The sequence below is a fragment of the Mus musculus genome, chromosome 5, assembly GCF_000001635.26.
Source record: "Mus musculus strain C57BL/6J chromosome 5, GRCm38.p6 C57BL/6J".
Taxonomy (NCBI): Eukaryota; Metazoa; Chordata; class Mammalia; order Rodentia; family Muridae; genus Mus; species Mus musculus.
In genome coordinates this window covers 137,821,581-137,838,433 of record NC_000071.6, presented here as the reverse complement: position 1 = coordinate 137,838,433, position 16,853 = coordinate 137,821,581, and the positions used below count along the sequence as shown (strand labels likewise).

Below are 16,853 nucleotides of genomic sequence, written 5' to 3'. Positions count from 1 at the left end.
CAGGGAAGGTGCACAGTTATCTGGTGTTTGGACCTCCTCCTGGCCGAAGATGAAGGCCCAAAACAGGATCTTTCCCAGAGCTGTGTTGCTTTGGCCTGTCACAGAAGCCATTGTTTCAGTAGTCCACACTCTCACCTGTGTAGACTACTTTCCACGGAGTCCCGGAACCAAGGTGGCTCCCGTGGAGCCTGAGGCAAAAGCCTCTCGGCCAGGCGGACACCTGTGTTCTGACCAGGAAGGTGGCCGGTTGTTTGGAGCTGAAAATGGCGCCGCCTCAGAGGCTCTGTGGCTCTCGCCTGTCCCAGAGACTGCTGGCCTCTGTATTCCACACTCTCACCTGTGCAGACTGCCCTCCACGGAGTCCCGGAACCAAGCTGGCTCCCACAGAGCCTGAGGCAGAAGCTTCTCGGGCCGGGCAGACACCTGTGCTCTGACCAGGAATGTGGCTGGTTGTTTGGAGCCGAAAATGGCGCTGCCTCAGAGGCTCTGTGGCTCTCGCCTGTCCCAGAGACTGCTGGCCTCTGTATTCCAAACTCTCACCTGTCAGATTGCCCTCCACAGAGTCCAACCAAAGGTTTTATGTCCAACAATAGATAAAGGGACAGGATGGGGCACACTTGGAATCTCTGCTCATGGGAGCACCAGGCAGGAGGTTCGCTAGTCCTTCGTGGTCATCTCTGGCTATATACTAAGTTTTAGGACCACTTTGGGCTTCTTGAGATAGAATTTAAACACACACACACACACACACACACACACACACACACACCCCTAGTCCCTGATCTGACTAACCTTCCATCTGGGGCCAACTCATCCCATAGGCTCTGTGCCTCAGTGTCTCCAAGGGTACTATGAATACAGATGAATACAAACTGTCAGGACATGACAGTTTGTGTCTGGATCAGAACAAGGGATCTGAGGACCATGGGGACTGTGAAGGGAGTCAGAGAAGCAGACATGAGAGAGGGCAGGCTGCAAAGCCAGCTGCAGGGAAGCAGGAACAAGGCAATCAATGCCAGGGAACCTAAGGAAATGGGAAGAGGCCTCTGCACATGTCACTCAGGGAGATTGATGCCACTTCCTCTGACACCATCATGTGTTTGTGCCCTTCAGGAAGCTGATGGCACCATGTCCTGAGGAAGAGTAGTTTGAACCTCTTTAGAACCAGCCCTGAGGTCACCACAGCCTCTGCCCCAACCTTTCAACCCAAGTCACAGGCCAGCTGTGTCCACTGTCAGCCATGTCCCAGGCCTTACATCATGAATGACACATAGCTGCTCAGAGCTGTGTTTGCCCACTTAGTCCAAAGAAGGTTCTAGTGTGGCCATAACTAGAGGGAGTCACTCAAGAGCTTTGTGGAAAGAGCCTCCTCAGAGGCAGCACTGAGCAGGTAAACTGAAGTCTCTGTGTGGAATGGAAGACTCCAAGAACTCAATGTGACTAAAGTCCAGTCAATGAGCCATGTGGCTGTTGTATGACATGTGCCTTGACTTCTCTGATCCTTGTTATCCTCTTCTGAGTGAGTGTTATGGTAGGAGGAGGAGAGGCAGAAAGGCTCCTTTAGAAACTGGAGTAGCTTTAGAGTCACTGTCCAAGAAGCCCAGGGAAGTTGGAGGCTCTGCCACAGAGATCAGGGCAAGGTGGAGAGGATCCTCAAAGCCTTGATTCTGCCTGGGCACTGTGAAGGCTCCCTGAAAGACAAGAAAGGGCAAGTTGTGATGGGAACAGAGAGGGGGAAGGAAGAGCAGGGTAAGGGGGTTACTGTGCTAGGGCCTGGGACTTACTGTGTTTCTTAATTACACCTTCCTCATTGTGTCTGAGGTGATTTAGAAACTGACAACTTCATTAGGTGAGATAATTAGAGAGAAATGTGACAACCAGCATGATGAGAGACATAATGAGAAAGAGATTGAGTAGGGGGAAGGAAAGAATAGAAGAAAAATAGAGGAAGGGAAACAGAGATTACAAGCCACTTAGGAAATGGAAAACAGTAGATAAGATAGAAGATGAAGGTGGAAGAGAGGAGAGCCCTGCCTCCTGAGGACAAAGCCATGTCTCCAAGCCAACAATGGGGGCTGGGCCAAAGTCCAGTTATGTTGTCAGTGACCACAGGGCGGATCTTCTGCAACATGGGAAAAAAAGAAGCCAGATCAATAAAGGAAGTTGCTGGCCACAAGGAGGTGGAGATGGAGAGGTCCTGCCCCAACTCAGTCCTCCACATGTGAAGGCCTGGGGATCTGTCTCACTTTACCCTGGTTCTCTCTGGACTCCTGAGCACTCCAGTGTCCCTAGACAGAGCATCCTTGCCTTCCTGATGGCTTTGCTGATCTCGCTTCCTGGAGGGACTCCAGCCATGGCTCAGATCCTGCTTCTGCTCTCATCAGCCTGTCTGCATGCTGGTGAGTGGTAGTGACCTCACTAGCAGGGACTTAACCTCAGGAGGGGACAGTGGGGCTGGGAAGAGAAGGGAGTCATGTGTACAGGTGTCTGCTAGAGGAGCCAGCCAGGACCCTCTGCCCCAAGAGTCTGTTAACATTGCAGAGGGAGCCCAACCCAACCCTTCACTCTCTTTCCTGTCCCACTAGCGTTAGGGACAGTCCTGCCTTGTGTCTCAGCCCTGCCTGTGCAAGAAGTCTCAGAATGTTCTGTGTTGTCCTTTCTATGTTTCCTGTCACTGTCCCCTGCAGTGGCTTCAGAGTCTCCCCATCCTTCCCAGGAAATTCAGAAAGATCCAACAGAAAAAATGGCTTTGGGGTCAACCAACCTGAAAGCTGCTCTGGAGTCCAGGGTGGCTCCATCGACATCCCCTTCTCCTTCTACTTCCCCTGGAAGTTGGCCAAGGATCCACAGATGAGCATAGCCTGGAGATGGAAGGATTTCCATGGGGAATTCATCTACAACTCCTCCCTGCCTTTCATACATGAGCACTTCAAGGGCCGGCTCATCCTGAACTGGACACAGGGTCAGACATCTGGAGTCCTCAGAATCCTGAACTTGAAGGAGTCTGACCAGACCCGGTACTTTGGCAGAGTTTTTCTGCAAACAACAGAAGGCATACAGTTTTGGCAGTCAATTCCTGGGACCCAACTCAATGTGACCAATGGTGAGTACATCCCAGCCCTGCCTTTGGTGGCCCCTGGCTTCCTTATGCCATAGATGTCATTAGAGAGCCTAAACTTCTGATATTTCACACAGATTTTTCTCCTGTGGTCTCTCCCCTCCCCAGAGGTCTGCCAACTTTGTCTTTTCTCTTCTCCATAATCATCTGCAAACCATAGCAGCTTTCTCTGAGCTGGCCCCTCATTGTACCCTCGGTCTTACCACCCTACTTCCTGGCCTCAACTCTTCCCAGAGGGCCCAGTTTCCTGCTCCTTTCTCCAATCTGGCACTATTCATCCTGTCCACTCCCACCCTCGCTGCTAGAAATCCATGGGTATCTGGCTTCTCTAGGATGGAGCAGGCTTGCCTTGGTCCTGCATCAGGGTATTGGTTAACTGGAGGGTTTACATTATATCTCATGGCTACCACAGTAGGTAGCGTCTAGTCCCTATGTGCCTCTGGGTCCCCCATCTCTCCCTCCATTTCTTTTTTCGTCTCCCTTATTTGCCTCTTCTCCCTCCTTCCTCCTCAACTCCTGTCTTTCCCACGTGGACCCTCATGTTCTTAGAGCATGATCAGGTTTTCTGTTTACTTCATCTCCCCCATTGCAGCTGTAACTGCATCCACACGGAGTGCACTCAGGCCCAGCCTAGTCACTGTGTGGGTATTACCCCAGCCTCTGTCAGTCACCACTGCTGGGCACTCTCATGGTCTATGTACAGAGGAAGACACAGACGCCAGCAGAGCTCAATTCCTGTCCAGGGTCACACTGGTGATGCACAGGCCTTGAAAGGGAGCCTTTTCCTCCAAGCTTCTCTCAATCCATAGACAAAAGGCCTCTGCTTGAGTTTCCTCTATTGCTTGCCTCCCTTCTGTCTTAATTTTGTGGAGCATGGATATATGGTATAAGCATATGTATGAGTTTGTGAGTGTGTGTGTGTGTGTGTGTGTGTGCGTGTGTGTGTGTGTGTGTACATATGCCCCACTTTGTGCTTGTGGAAACCAGAGGTGGATATTGGGAGTCCTCCTCTAGCAAGACCCACCTTATTGCCTTGAGGCAGGGTCTCTCACTGAACCTGGAGCTCACTGTTTTGGGCTGACTGGGCAATGAAGCCCTGTTGATCCTTTGTCTCCATTTCCCATGGTGTTGTGGGTTACAGGTGCTCACATGGCCTGACTTAGAAAATAAGGTGTATGATGTCTGAGGAAGGAGCACCCAACGTTGGCCTATGGCCTACACACACACACACACACACACACACACACACACACACACACAGGCACACACAGGCACACATACACATACAAACACATACATATAAACACAGATGAACTCAGACACAAATATGTGTGTGCAAAAATTTAATAAAACATAAATGTATTGAAAATAAAATATAAAATTCATTGTCAAATAACAATTGATTATCAGTAATTACATTGTCACTTCTCAGCAATGCCAGTGATAAATGGGCTGTCCCTTCTAGGTTAGACCTACCCACCTTCCCTGGCAAACCACTACCTCATCTTGACCCCTGTACTGGTCCAGGATAAACTCTACAGCCAGAACTGGCCAGGCAGTCATGCATCTGTGTTTCCTGTGCCTCCTACATGTTCCCTAAACGGCTTTTTCTGGAATTTCCTTTCTTCCCAGACCCCTCCCTCTTCCTCCTTTGATGCTCTCTCCTGGCCTTTGAGATAGTCTGTTAGGCGCTTGCTTGGTCTAGCAATCACTGCAAGGCAGCCATGTCTCTCTTGGCTTCAGTCAGACACACCACGTTTTTTCTGCTTGTCCCCACATGCACGCTAAGACCAGGGTTCTGCCAATGAGTTACACCTCCCCTCCACTAGGGGTTCTTTAATCTGTATTTTCTTTTTAATTATTTCATTAACTTAGCATTCCTGCCCATTCTCTTTTAATACATGCCCTGTTAAAATCCACTAGGGCAACAAAGGAAATATTTCATTGAGAAAAGTTCTGGAATTGAATAGAAATGCTGGAAGTGCAACAAAATGAATACGCTCTAGGCTACTGAACCATATATTGCATAGTTCAAGTGCTTGTCTTATGTTACATACATTTATGCCAATAACAATAATTTTTTTTGAGACAGGGTCTCAGTATACAGTCCTAGCTGGCTTAGAACTTGTTATGCAGACTAGATTGGCCTTGAACTCACAGAGCTCTGCCTGCCTCTGCCTCTTGAATGCTGGGATCAAAGGTGTGCGCCACCACACATGATTTTGGGGGGTTGTACACACCTGCATTCCCAGGACTTCAGAGGTAGAGGCAGAGATCAGAAGTTGATGGTCATTTTAGCTACACAGCAAGTTCAAGGCCAGTCTAGCCTACATGGACTTTGTCTTTTAAAAGAAAAAGTCGGGGGCTGGAGAGATGACGCAGAGGTTGGGAGCACTGATTGCTCTCCCCAAGGTCCCGAGTTCAAATCCCAGCAACCACATGGTGGCTCACAACCATCCGTAATGAGATCTGACGCCCTCTTCTGGTGCATCTGAAACCAGCTACAGTGTACTTATGTATAATAATAAATAAATCTTTTTTTTAAAAAAAAGAAAAAGGACAAAGTCAAGAGACGTTAAGGGCACTGGTTTTGTGATTGTGAAGACTAACGCTCAAAATCCCAATATCTACATAAGTGGCTGGGTGGCCCTGCACATGCTTGTAAATTTGTAACATTGGAACGTTGGTTCCAAGGAAGTGGAGGCAGGAGGATTGCTGGCATTTGTTGGCTTTCAATATGGCAGACACTTGAGCCCTCATTTCATGGAGAGACTGTACCCTGGGGAATAGATGGAAAATGTGGACACCATAAGCCTCTTCAGGCCTCCATATGCATATTCAGGTGCACACCTCCACCCTGTGTGTGTGTGTGTACACACTGTACACATAAATAAAATAAATGGCTAAATGGTGCTATTTTGTTATTTGAATATTCCATGCATTTAAACAATGTATTTTGATCACACCTACATCACAAGTGAGGGGTGTCTTCAGCAATAGGTTCTTACCATCTAGTTATGGTGGGTAACCGAGAGCAGTGGCCATAGCCTATGTTGTGCTAAGGGCCTCTGAGGCCTCCCTGACCAATAAACTCACAGGCAAGTAAGCTGTGCCTATTTTCATTTAATAACCCATGACTTTAGGGACAACGTTGCCCACCCTTGCAGCTGTTTCTGTTCTAATGAGAATTGTTTTTAGAAAAAGAGTGTTTTTTATGTGTGTGACTTAGAGATTGCTCTTTGTAACTGACAATGGACATGAGGGTCTGAGACCATCCTACCAGGAAATAGCGAGCCATCATTGCTCACCAGATTTTTCAGCCTCTGCCCTTGTCCCCTTCTTCCTGTGTGAGCTTCTGAGAGTTGTTCCCCAACCCACATCCCTCACAGGAGACAAGATACTCATGTCCTCCCCGATTCAAGAAGAACCCACTTGTTACTTGAGTATAGAGTCATAGCCTGGACCCTGGAAGCTCTAACAAGCCAGGCCTGGCCATCTGTCCTCAATAGGACAATTAAAGGAACAAGTCACCGTTACAAGCAATGGAAAGAGGGTTTGCTCAACATGGCCAAATTGGGAAGAGGAACAAGGAGGTCCAGTGCCCCTGTGCTAAGTCCATATTTGGGGTTTTGACAGGTCCTGATCTGAGGTTTAGACTTAAATAGAAGACATAGCTAAGCAGGCCCAGTTGCCCCCCCCCGCCCCCGTGTAGCCCCGCCCACCAGTGAGCCATCACTGTCTCATCTCTCCTACAAGCTGCTCTGAGGAGCTGTCAGAAGCATGTGAACTAACTCTCTTTCCCGGGAGACCAGTTCTTTCTCTGGCTGGCTCCAGGCTCCAACTTCGTCCTTCTCCCAGCATTCCTTGGGTGATTCCAATTCCTTGGAGCCCATTGCTTCAGTAGTCTGATGGGCACAGAGGGCAGCAGAGGCATCGTTCTTCACTCCTGCAAGGGAGTTCCACGCTGACTTCCTCTCTCTCTTCCAGCCACCTGCACCCCCACTACACTTCCAAGCACCACTGCTGCAACTTCTGCACACACCCAAAATGACATAACAGAAGTCAAGAGTGCTAACATTGGTGGCCTGGATCTGCAAACCACAGTTGGGTTGGCAACGGCTGCTGCTGTGTTCCTGGTTGGGGTTTTGGGATTGATAGTGTTCCTCTGGTGGAAGAGAAGAAGGCAAGGTAAGTGGTTCAAGACTGCACCCTCAGTCACACTTCCTAGGTGTTTCCACCGAACAATCTACGCCAAAGTTGTTGAAGGTGATCGTTAGGGCTCGGGTGATGGCTCAGTCAGTAAGATGCTTGCCACACAAGTATGAGGACCAGAGTTCTGTCACCATAATGCATGGAGCCCCAGTGCTGTGGAGGTAGAGACAGAATGATCCCTGGGTCTTGCTGGCCAGCCATACAAGCCTAATCGGTGAGCCTCAGGTCCCACTGAGAGACCCTGTCTTTAAAAAATAAATAAAATAGTGAGGATGATGACAACGAAGGCGGCGACGACAACAACAACGTGGATAGCTACTGAAGAGTGATAGCAAAGGTTGGCTTCTGGCCTCCTCCCTCCCTCTCTTCCAGGTGCAGATCTATGAAGACGTCCTCTTCAATCCAGAGTCAGGCTCAGAGGCCTGTGCTTAGAGTAACTAGAGTCTTTTTGTCAGGGTTGGTTTGGTTTGGATGGCTGCGGATGTGCGCTGCTAATCCCCCTCAGAGTCTGCTTTAAGTCGGCTCCTCAAGTGAAGCTTCCGCAGGGTCATTGATGAACTGCCCAGTCCAGGCACATCTTGGTTCTTCTCTGTAGATTTAGTCAGTCGTTACCAGCCTTTTGGCTTTCACAGGAAAAAGGGCCTGTCTGAGAGAACGCCAGGGAGAAAGCAGAGCAGACAGGAAGTTGCCTCAGCTCAGCTGTGTTCATTCACTTCCCAAAATCTGACTTGAAACTGTAGGAGCATAAATAGATGAGGCATGAGGTCCCCTAACTCTGTGGTGATGGGGGAGGTGTCCCGAGGGCTGAGTGTTCATCCTGGAAGGAGCTGTGGTACTAACAGACACAGTCAGAGGAAAGGTGTGTAGCTAGATGAACTCTCAAAGGAAGACAAATAATATAGAGTCAAAAAATAAATACTGACAGTCGGAAGCAGCAAGATAGCCGAAGAGGTCAAGGCACTGGAAATGACCAGAGCCCACTCGCGTGCACGCACGTGCACACACACACACACACACACACACACACACACACACATACTACCATGGCATGTATATACTAACATACTCACATACATGGTAAATTAATAAATATAATAAAATAAAAACAATGACAGTCAATGGTGGTCTGCACCTGCAGTCTCTGCACTTAGGAGGTGGAGGCAGGAGGATTTTGAATTCAAGTGCAGCCTTAATTACCATAGCGAGTTCAAGGCTAGCCTGGACTATATGAGAATTTATCTTAACCCCACTTCCTCCCTTACAAAAATATTCAGGAAAGTTCTGGGAGCCATGTAAAGGACACTTCCTGGCCTTCCAGGAAAAGGAAACCATATTAAAAACTCCTGTGGTGTGTGGTGCTGATGGAGGGGGCAGATGGCAGAGGGAAACCTTGTAAGTCAGGTCCTAAGGACTCCAAGACCAGAGGCAAAATGAAATGGCCACCCCAGCTTTTTGCTGTGATGACATCAATGTGTGTGGAAGGTCTCAGATGGGGGTGCAAGAGGGTCACTGAGACAAATTACTGGAAAGGAAGGACTTTATTTTAAAAGTTAGCAATTCCATGGACAGACAGAAAGATAACAGTTGCTGAGGGCTCTAGGGAGAATTCAAGCCCCAATATGGCAGGGGCTTTTAAAAAAAGCAGCCAGGGTTTCTTTGTAATTTTCTGAAGATGGGAGTGACTTCAAGCATAAGACTGTACCAAGAGGAAGACAGAAATGTGCCAGGAAAGAGCAGGATGTGTGGCCCCTGATACCCTCTTTGACGTAAAATTACTTCCCAGGTGAGAAACTCTGAGCCTGGATGGAAGTCTGTCACCTGGAGAGCCACAGTGTCCCAGTAGTGTATCCATGAGAGAGAACCGGGTAGCTATAGGTGCTGTGGCTGAAGCCGCAGCTGGAGTCTAACATTACGTTCTTATGGTGTGACAAACAGGTTGGAGGTGGGTAAGGCTGTGAAAGCTTAACACAGTAGGGCAGCACACAAAGAGGAACGGCCAGATTCAGGAAAAGCTCGAGGCAAAAGCATTCAGACATCGTGACTAGCTCAGTTTGATTATAACCACAGTGTGTGGAAGATGCAGGCAAGGACGGCCAAGGTCATCCTGAGGTGCGGAAGTGACTAGACTGTGAAGTGGCTCCTAGGGAGAGTTCAGGCCCCAACATGAATACGTGGGACCAGAGAACAGGAACAAGTCTCAAATTTGTTGAAAATCAGTGATGAAACCACCAAGCCACATAGGGACTGCAACCACCCAGCCATATAGGGGCCGAAAGAGGAAGCCATTTTTGAGGGTGTGTGGCAATGGTCACTTTTCTGCTGCTGTGGCAAAGTATCAGGACCAAAAGTAACTTGTAGAGAAAAGATTTTTTGTTTTTGGCTTGCAGTTCCAGAAGGAAGGTTAATAATGGTGGGGCAGGACAAAGCAGGACACTGGACAGTCACATCTTCAAGCATATGCAGAAACCAGAGAGAAGCTGGAAATGAGGCAGGGCAAATATATCTCATAACCCACACCCAGCGGCACACACTCCTTCCAGAAGGCTTGCACCTCCTAAATGTACCATAGCCTCCCCGGCCTGGCCAAGTGTTCAAATAGATGGGCCTATGGAGAAGGCTTCTCATTCAAACCTCCACAGGGGCAAGCTGGCCAGAGTTGGGAATATATTATATTTGAAATGCTGTCCTTACAGAGCTAACAGAGTTGTTCTACAACAACAACAACAACAAAACAATTGTATTTTAAATCAGAAGAAAGAACACAGAGAGATTGCCTAGTGGTTAGGAACATTTACTATTCTCCCAGAGGCCCCAATTCAGTTCCCAGCACCCCACATGGGGCAGCTCACAACCACCTGTAAGCCTAGCTTCAGGAGTTTAGTGGTCTCTTCCGGCCTCCTTGGGTGTGGGACCTCATGTGATACACACTCACACAATCACACATACACACAAATAAAAATATAACTGTAAACCTAAGACAGTAGAGTAAAACATTCAGATAAAAGGCTAAAATCAAGGAGCCAGATAACTTGTTCTCCAAAACACTGTGGGTAACATTGTTGAAGGAAAGCAAAAAAAGAAGAGACTAGGACACAACTCTCTCATTCATAAAAATGGGGAAAGTAGTTAGGGTGTCTATGCTGGGCTGGAGAGATGGCTCAGTGGTTAAGAGCACTGGCTGCTCTTGCAGAGGTCCTGGGTTTGCTTCCCAGCACCCACACGGTGGCTCAGAGTTGCCTGTAACTCCTGTTCCAGGGGATAGGATCCCCTCCTCTGACTGCCACAGGGACCAGGCACACATGAATGGAACAGACACACAAGCAGGCAAAACATTAATACAATAAAAATAAATCACGGTATAATTTTTAAAGCATCTACGTTACAACAACCACCAGTGGACTCGAAAGAATTCCCATTGAAACTAAAATGGCAACGTTGTAAAAAGAATCAAAAACAAACAAAACAAGATGAAAGGAAACAAAACACCAACAACAACAAGATGGCCAATAATGGAGGCCTCCCACTGCCTGCTCTCAGCATTTATTAAAGTTGCAAGAGGGTTTAGAGGGATGGCTCAGCGCTTAAGCGCACTGGTTGCTCTTGCAGAGAAACGGGGTTCTGTTTCCAGCAACCCCTCGCCCCACATCGCAGCTTACAACCGCCCGTAACTGACTGAGGAGTATCTGAAGCCCTCTCCTGAATTCGGCAGGCATTTGCTCTCTCGTGTGCACATACCCCCACACAGATGCACATCATTAAAAAATTCTTTTAAAAAAAATGTTTTTAAGCTACAGTTGTGTTCAAAGGGTAAAGGAATCGATCTCCAAGCCTGAGTTATGTCCCCTGGGATCCACTCCTGCAAGTTGGCCTTTGACAAATGTGGCACACCTCCTGCCATATAATAAATTCATGGCAGGGTATAAATCCAGTATAGGATAAGAAGGATCTCAAGGTAAGGTGGAGGACAAGGATGCAAAGGAGACAGAATGGGGCCTGGACCAGGCAGAGATTTGAGAGGAAGGGTTGCTAGTAAGACAATAGGGCTGCAGAAGTAGTTCCAGGCTCTTCCTCGACTGCCCGGGCAGTTTCTTTGCCCACCTCCATCCTCTGAAGGTGGTCTGAACAGCGAGGGATGATGGAGGATCAGCACCAATGTCACACTGACCATGTTTCTTCTTCCTCCCACCCCCACCCCCCCACCCCCACCCCCCACCCCCAGGCCAGAAGACTAAAGCTGAAATCCCAGCCAGGTGAGTGCTATCTCTTAACCGATAAACCATCTCTCCAGGCCCTTCAGATAACATTTGAAAATAAAAGGAGAGCCACCATGCCCAGGGGCTCTTCACACCCTCTCTCGGCCACCCCTGGCTCATCCTGCTCTTCACACCCTCTCTCGGCCACCCCTGGCTCATCCTGTCTGCTTTCTCCTCCGTTCTCTGTGGCACCAAGCTCTTCTTCACCTCCACCAGCTTCACACACTGATCGGAGTGCAGCAGAGTCTCAGGGAGTTTCCTTCTCAGAACAGCTTCCGTCACCCCACCCCCCATCCCCCATGCCTCATACGGTCTGTCTTCTCTCCTGTTTCCTAAGCTTCCCTCTTTGTGTCTGGTTTCTTCTCAGCCTTGAACAGCCACCTGGATTCACCCAGCTCTCCCATCTTTTCTTTTCTTCTCTCTGGTTCGTTGGTGAGCCCCCCCACCCTGTACCCCAGAATCCTTTGTTCTAGATCTTCCCCATCTCTCCTTTTCCAACCTCTCTGCCCTTTTCTCCTTTCTGTCTTTTCCTTTCCTTATCATACATTGCCTGTTCTAAGCCTTCCTCCTCCAACCCCACTTTTTCTGAGAAAGTCTCGTATAGCCCAGGCTGGCCTCAAACTCACTATGTAGCCAAGAATGGCCTTGAACTTCTGATCCTTTTGCCTCCCCTTCCGAAGAGTTGGAGTGACAGGCAGTGCACCACACCTTGTTTATGAGATGCTTTGGATGGGACCCAGAGGCCTGCTTGTAGTGCAAGCACTCAACTGGCTATGCACACCCAGCCTCCTCCCTCTCTCCTCTCTCCCTGCTCCTTCTTTGGCCAGATGCTCTTCCTCCAATCCAAGCTCAGGTCCCTTCTGTCTGTATATATATATATATATATATATATATATATATATATATATATATATATATATATATATATATATATATATATCCCGGTGTCTTAGACCACTGATGTTCCTGAATGAAAGGCACACACAGCCTTTGTATTTTAATATGCCTTAAGTAGCACAATAGCTGGGCAACTATCTACCCTCCATGCTGTTAGAATCCATTTCCTTATCGATAAAGCCAACTAGTTACAATGTTTCATCTGGACTGCTCTTAGCTCCAATTGGTCAGCCCACATGGCCACGTTTTCTTTATGCCTAGCCCCCATGGCAGCTCTCTCTCTCTCCCCCCTACAAGTTCATCTTGTAGATAGCAGTTCCTTCCTTGTCCTCTCTCCCTTCCTTGTGGTCTCCTCTCTCTAAGCCTCCGAAAACCTCCTCCCCACCTATGTCTCTTCTCCCCAGCTACTGCCTTTTAGCATCTTTATTCATCAATCAGAATTAACTTGGGGGCAGGGTCCCAGGAGCTATGAGCAGACTCCAGGTTTTGGGGACCTGCACTTAGCATTACAATAGACAATAAAAGGCAAAGCCTCAACACTTTCTTCCAAGAACAAAGCCTGAGCACCTACCCAGAAGATATGAAACTTTTTTGCCTTCTAGTTATAACCAATGTAATGAGAGGAGATATGCTTGCTTCTTCCTATTTCTGGTTTCTGTTCCTCCCTACATTTCCTAGAATGACTCACCCTTAACTAGTGCTGAGAGACCCTGGCCAGGCTACCTTACCAAAGTCCCTCATCCTCTTCCAGAGAGCCTACTTGTGAGGGCCTAACACCATCATGCTCATCCGCAATTACTCAAGATTGCAGAGACCACGAAAAGGGAACCTTTGGTGCATGTGGCTTGCGTGTGGGTGCAATTGCATGTGTGCATGCATGTGTTCTCAGATGCCATCTACTTTTTAAATAATTATTTTTATTACATTTTGTGTGCATGCATACATATGTGTGTATGAGCTTGACATGGCACACATGTGGAAAACCAAGGACAAATTCTGAGAATTGGATCTTTCCTTTTGCCTTAGGGGTCCTTTGGGATAAAACTGAGGTCGTCAGTCTTAATGGCAAAGGCTTAACCACTAAGTCATTGCACCAGACCCCACTTGATTTTGTTCTTGTTGTTCCTGTTGTTGTTTGAGACAGGGTCTTCCACTGGTCTGGAACTCACCAACTAGACCAAACTGGTTAGCCAGTGAGTATCAGGAGTCCTCCTGTCTCCACCTCCTGAGTACAGAGATTACACACATAGATAACAATGCCCAGTTTTGTGTGTGTTATTACATGTTCCTGTGTGTATATGCATGTACAGATGCACATGTGCCCATGTGTGTGGAGGTAAGAGGTCAATGTCACATCTTCCTGAGTCGCTCTCCCTTCTATTTTGTGTTCCTGCATCTATATTGTGTTTGTGTGTTCATGTGTGTGGAAGCCAGAGATCTATGAGGTGTTTTTCCCCCATTTTCTCCCCTCCTTCATTTCAAGACAGGGTCTCTCACTAACCTGAAGCTCATCAACTTGGCTAGGCTGCTCAGACAATGAGCTTCAGAGACCTGTCTCCATTCCCTCTTCAAGGCTCACTGTGCCCTGCATCTTTTACATGGGCCCTGTTTACATGGGTCCTGGGGATCTCAATCGCCGGCCCCCTGCTTTATCTTTGAGACAGGGTTTTTCCTCCGAGTCTGGAGCTCATCAGTTAGTCTAGGCCGGTTGATCAGTGAGCTGCAGGGATTTATCTACCTGTCTCTGCTTCTCTAGCATCCAGCTTTATATGGGTATGGGGATCTTAACTCAGGTCTTCATGCTTATGTGACAAGTACCTTACTAACTGGGCCATCCCAGCACCCAATGTCTTAATTCTTTCATGTCCAGCCTCTAATATGTTGCTCATCTTGATCCTGTGTAGGGAGCCATTGGAAACCAGTGAGAAACATGAGAGTGTTGGCCATGAAGGTAATCCTGTCAGCTCCTTGTTTCCACACTTGGTTCTGCCTTCTTCTCCCAAGTCCCCACACTTCCATAAGCATTCCCTCAGTACTTCCTTTCCCACCTCCCCACTGTCCTTCCACGTAACCAAGGTCCCCACCTCACTGTGGGAACTCCCAGCCATCTGCCTGCTCTCCTATCACATTGTCTGACTTCAGTACTCCATGTTCCTTTTTCTTTAGGACAATGTATGGATCCCAAAGAAAACCCCAAGGTAAGCAACTCAGACTCAGGCCTGAAGAGAGTGGAAGGGTGTGGAAGGCAGTGGAGGGGTAGAGGCCTGTGGTGTGGGCAGGACACTCAGGCTGCAGCTGCTGCCTTATGGTACCCACAACCGCACTGCTACCATCTGACTGCTCATTTCTCCCTCAGGATAATAACATCGTGTATGCTTCCATCTCCCTCTCAAGCCCGACCTCACCAGGAACAGCGCCCAACCTGCCTGTCCATGGGAACCCCCAGGAAGAGACTGTGTACTCCATCGTAAAGGCCAAATAAGTTGGTCTGGATGACACTCTTAGAGTCACCTTTGTTTCTAGTAGGAAGACTCTCAGCTTCCCACAGGCAGACACAGAAATTCACTCATCAGAAGGTCTGACCACAGACAAACTGAGAAACTCCAAGTTCCTTTTTCTAACTTCCTAGGCCTTTCTCACAAAAATAAAAAGATCTACAGAATCTGCCTAAATGAATCTAAAGAGAGCACTGATGAGACCCTTGACTTCTCACCCTCTAAGGACCCCCCCATCACTTTTTTTTTTGTTTTGTTTTTTGGTTTTTCTTTTTTTTTTTTAAAGATTTATTTATTGATTATATGTAAGTACACTATAGCTGTCTTCAGACACTCTAGAAGAGGGAGTCAGATCTTGTTGGGGATGGTTGTTGAGCCACCATGTGGTTGCTGGGATTTGAACTCTGGACCTTCAGAAGAGCAGTCGGGTGCTCTTACCCACTGAGCCATTTCGCCAGCCCCCCCCCCCCATCACTTTTTCTAGCAGCCCAAGGCAAGGAAGAGATCCTAATGCTGGCAGATAGACTGACTCCATGACATGCACCCACATCTGTGACTATAATAACCTGCACACAGTGTACTTGCTCATGTACCATGGCACTGGACATCAGCCCAAAGCCTAGACAGATGGTGTGAGACATGGAACTAAAATAAACACCAGGTGGCCAAGGCATTTGCCTAAGGCCATGCAGTTCCCAGAAGTAGCTCAAGCCCAAACATGATCTTCTAGAGGTTCTCCCAGCTCTGGGTCTCACTGCTGTCCCCAATTTCCTATATTCTCCAGAGATGGCAGTTTGCCATAGCGACACACACACACACACACACACAAAGCACAGCTCAGGAGTAATTCCAGAGACCTGCTTTATTAACCCAGGCTGCACAGCTGACTTGAACAACAGAGCAGGTCAACAACCCCAACATTTATCAGCTGCTCGGGAAGAAATGAGAGGCTCTCCCTGCAGGCAAACAACAGCAGGGGGACCAGAATACTCTACTCCTCAAAGAGGGCCGCCAGGAACTCCTCTGAGCTGCCTCTCTGCTGCATCTCCCCTCTCTCTTCTGGCTCTCCAATGTCTTCCATGAGTTGCTCCAAGTCCAGGTCACTGGAGCAATCATCGTCAGGAGGGAAACTTGCTGCCTCCTGTGTCGGGGGCATGTGGGGCACAAGCCCTTCCTTTCCCAATGGACAAGCCCCATGCTGAGCTGATGGAGTAGGGCATTTGGACACAATTTTAATTTCTTTCTCCTCAGATAAGTTGGTGGCTGAAGTCTTGTTCTCAGGAGCTTTAAATTTTTTCTTAGGGACTAAAGGAAATAAGGGACAAAGTTAAGAGTCAACGTACCCTGAGTTTTTACAAGCCAGATTTCTGAATTCTTGTTTAAAACATATGAAAGGATAATCTTCTTCAAAATACGGAATATGGGCTTTCAGGTCACACTTGGATTCTAGCCTTGGGTCAGCTATGTATTCAGCATGGGTGGTCAATAAATTTGAAACCTGAGTCTCAGCACATTTGTATCTGAAATGTCAAAGAGGCTGGAAAGATGGCTCTGCAGTGAAAAGCACTTGTTGCTCTTATAGAGGACTGGATTTCAATTCCCAGTCCTCACACAGTGGCTCACACCATCTGCAGCTCCAGCTCCAGAACATATGACACCTTCTTCTAGCCACCAGGCATACACGTGGTTCAAACACAGACAGTGAAAATAAGTACACAAAATGTCAAAACTCAAGCCAGTAATGGAACCTAAGGCTTAGTCCATAAGATGGAGCCCATACCTGGCCCTGTGGGTAGTGGAACCTGTGCGTAGACAGATCGCAGGCGCTAGGAGAAATCCAACACCATTATCCAGCTTAATGGGCACAGTATTAAAATG

At 48.0% G+C, this 16,853-nt stretch overlaps 2 protein-coding genes across 5 annotated transcripts in view; one reads left to right on the top strand and one right to left on the bottom strand.

The window, feature by feature from the left end:
* Positions 1-2,155: 2,155 nt before the first annotated feature.
* On the top strand, positions 2,156-16,482 carry Pilra (paired immunoglobin-like type 2 receptor alpha). The gene is made up of 7 exons (NM_153510.3): positions 2,156-2,399; positions 2,717-3,103; positions 7,106-7,306; positions 11,550-11,580; positions 14,385-14,431; positions 14,647-14,678; positions 14,837-16,482. The coding sequence occupies exons 1-7, from the start codon at positions 2,315-2,317 to the stop codon at positions 14,960-14,962; spliced, it is 909 nt and encodes a 302-aa protein (NP_705730.1). The 5' UTR covers positions 2,156-2,314; the 3' UTR covers positions 14,963-16,482.
* Zcwpw1 (zinc finger, CW type with PWWP domain 1) overlaps positions 15,813-16,853 on the bottom strand; it is a 35,465-nt gene continuing 34,424 nt past the window's right edge. For 2 of the 4 annotated variants that reach the window (NM_001360023.1, NM_001005426.2), the window contains exon 17: positions 15,813-16,280. In NM_001360023.1, coding sequence (NP_001346952.1) covers positions 15,967-16,280 — 314 coding nt within the window. In that variant the 3' untranslated portion in view covers positions 15,813-15,966. The remainder of the gene's footprint in view (positions 16,281-16,853) is intronic. The other 2 variants (XM_030254625.1, XM_006504585.3) reach the window with 1 other exon arrangement.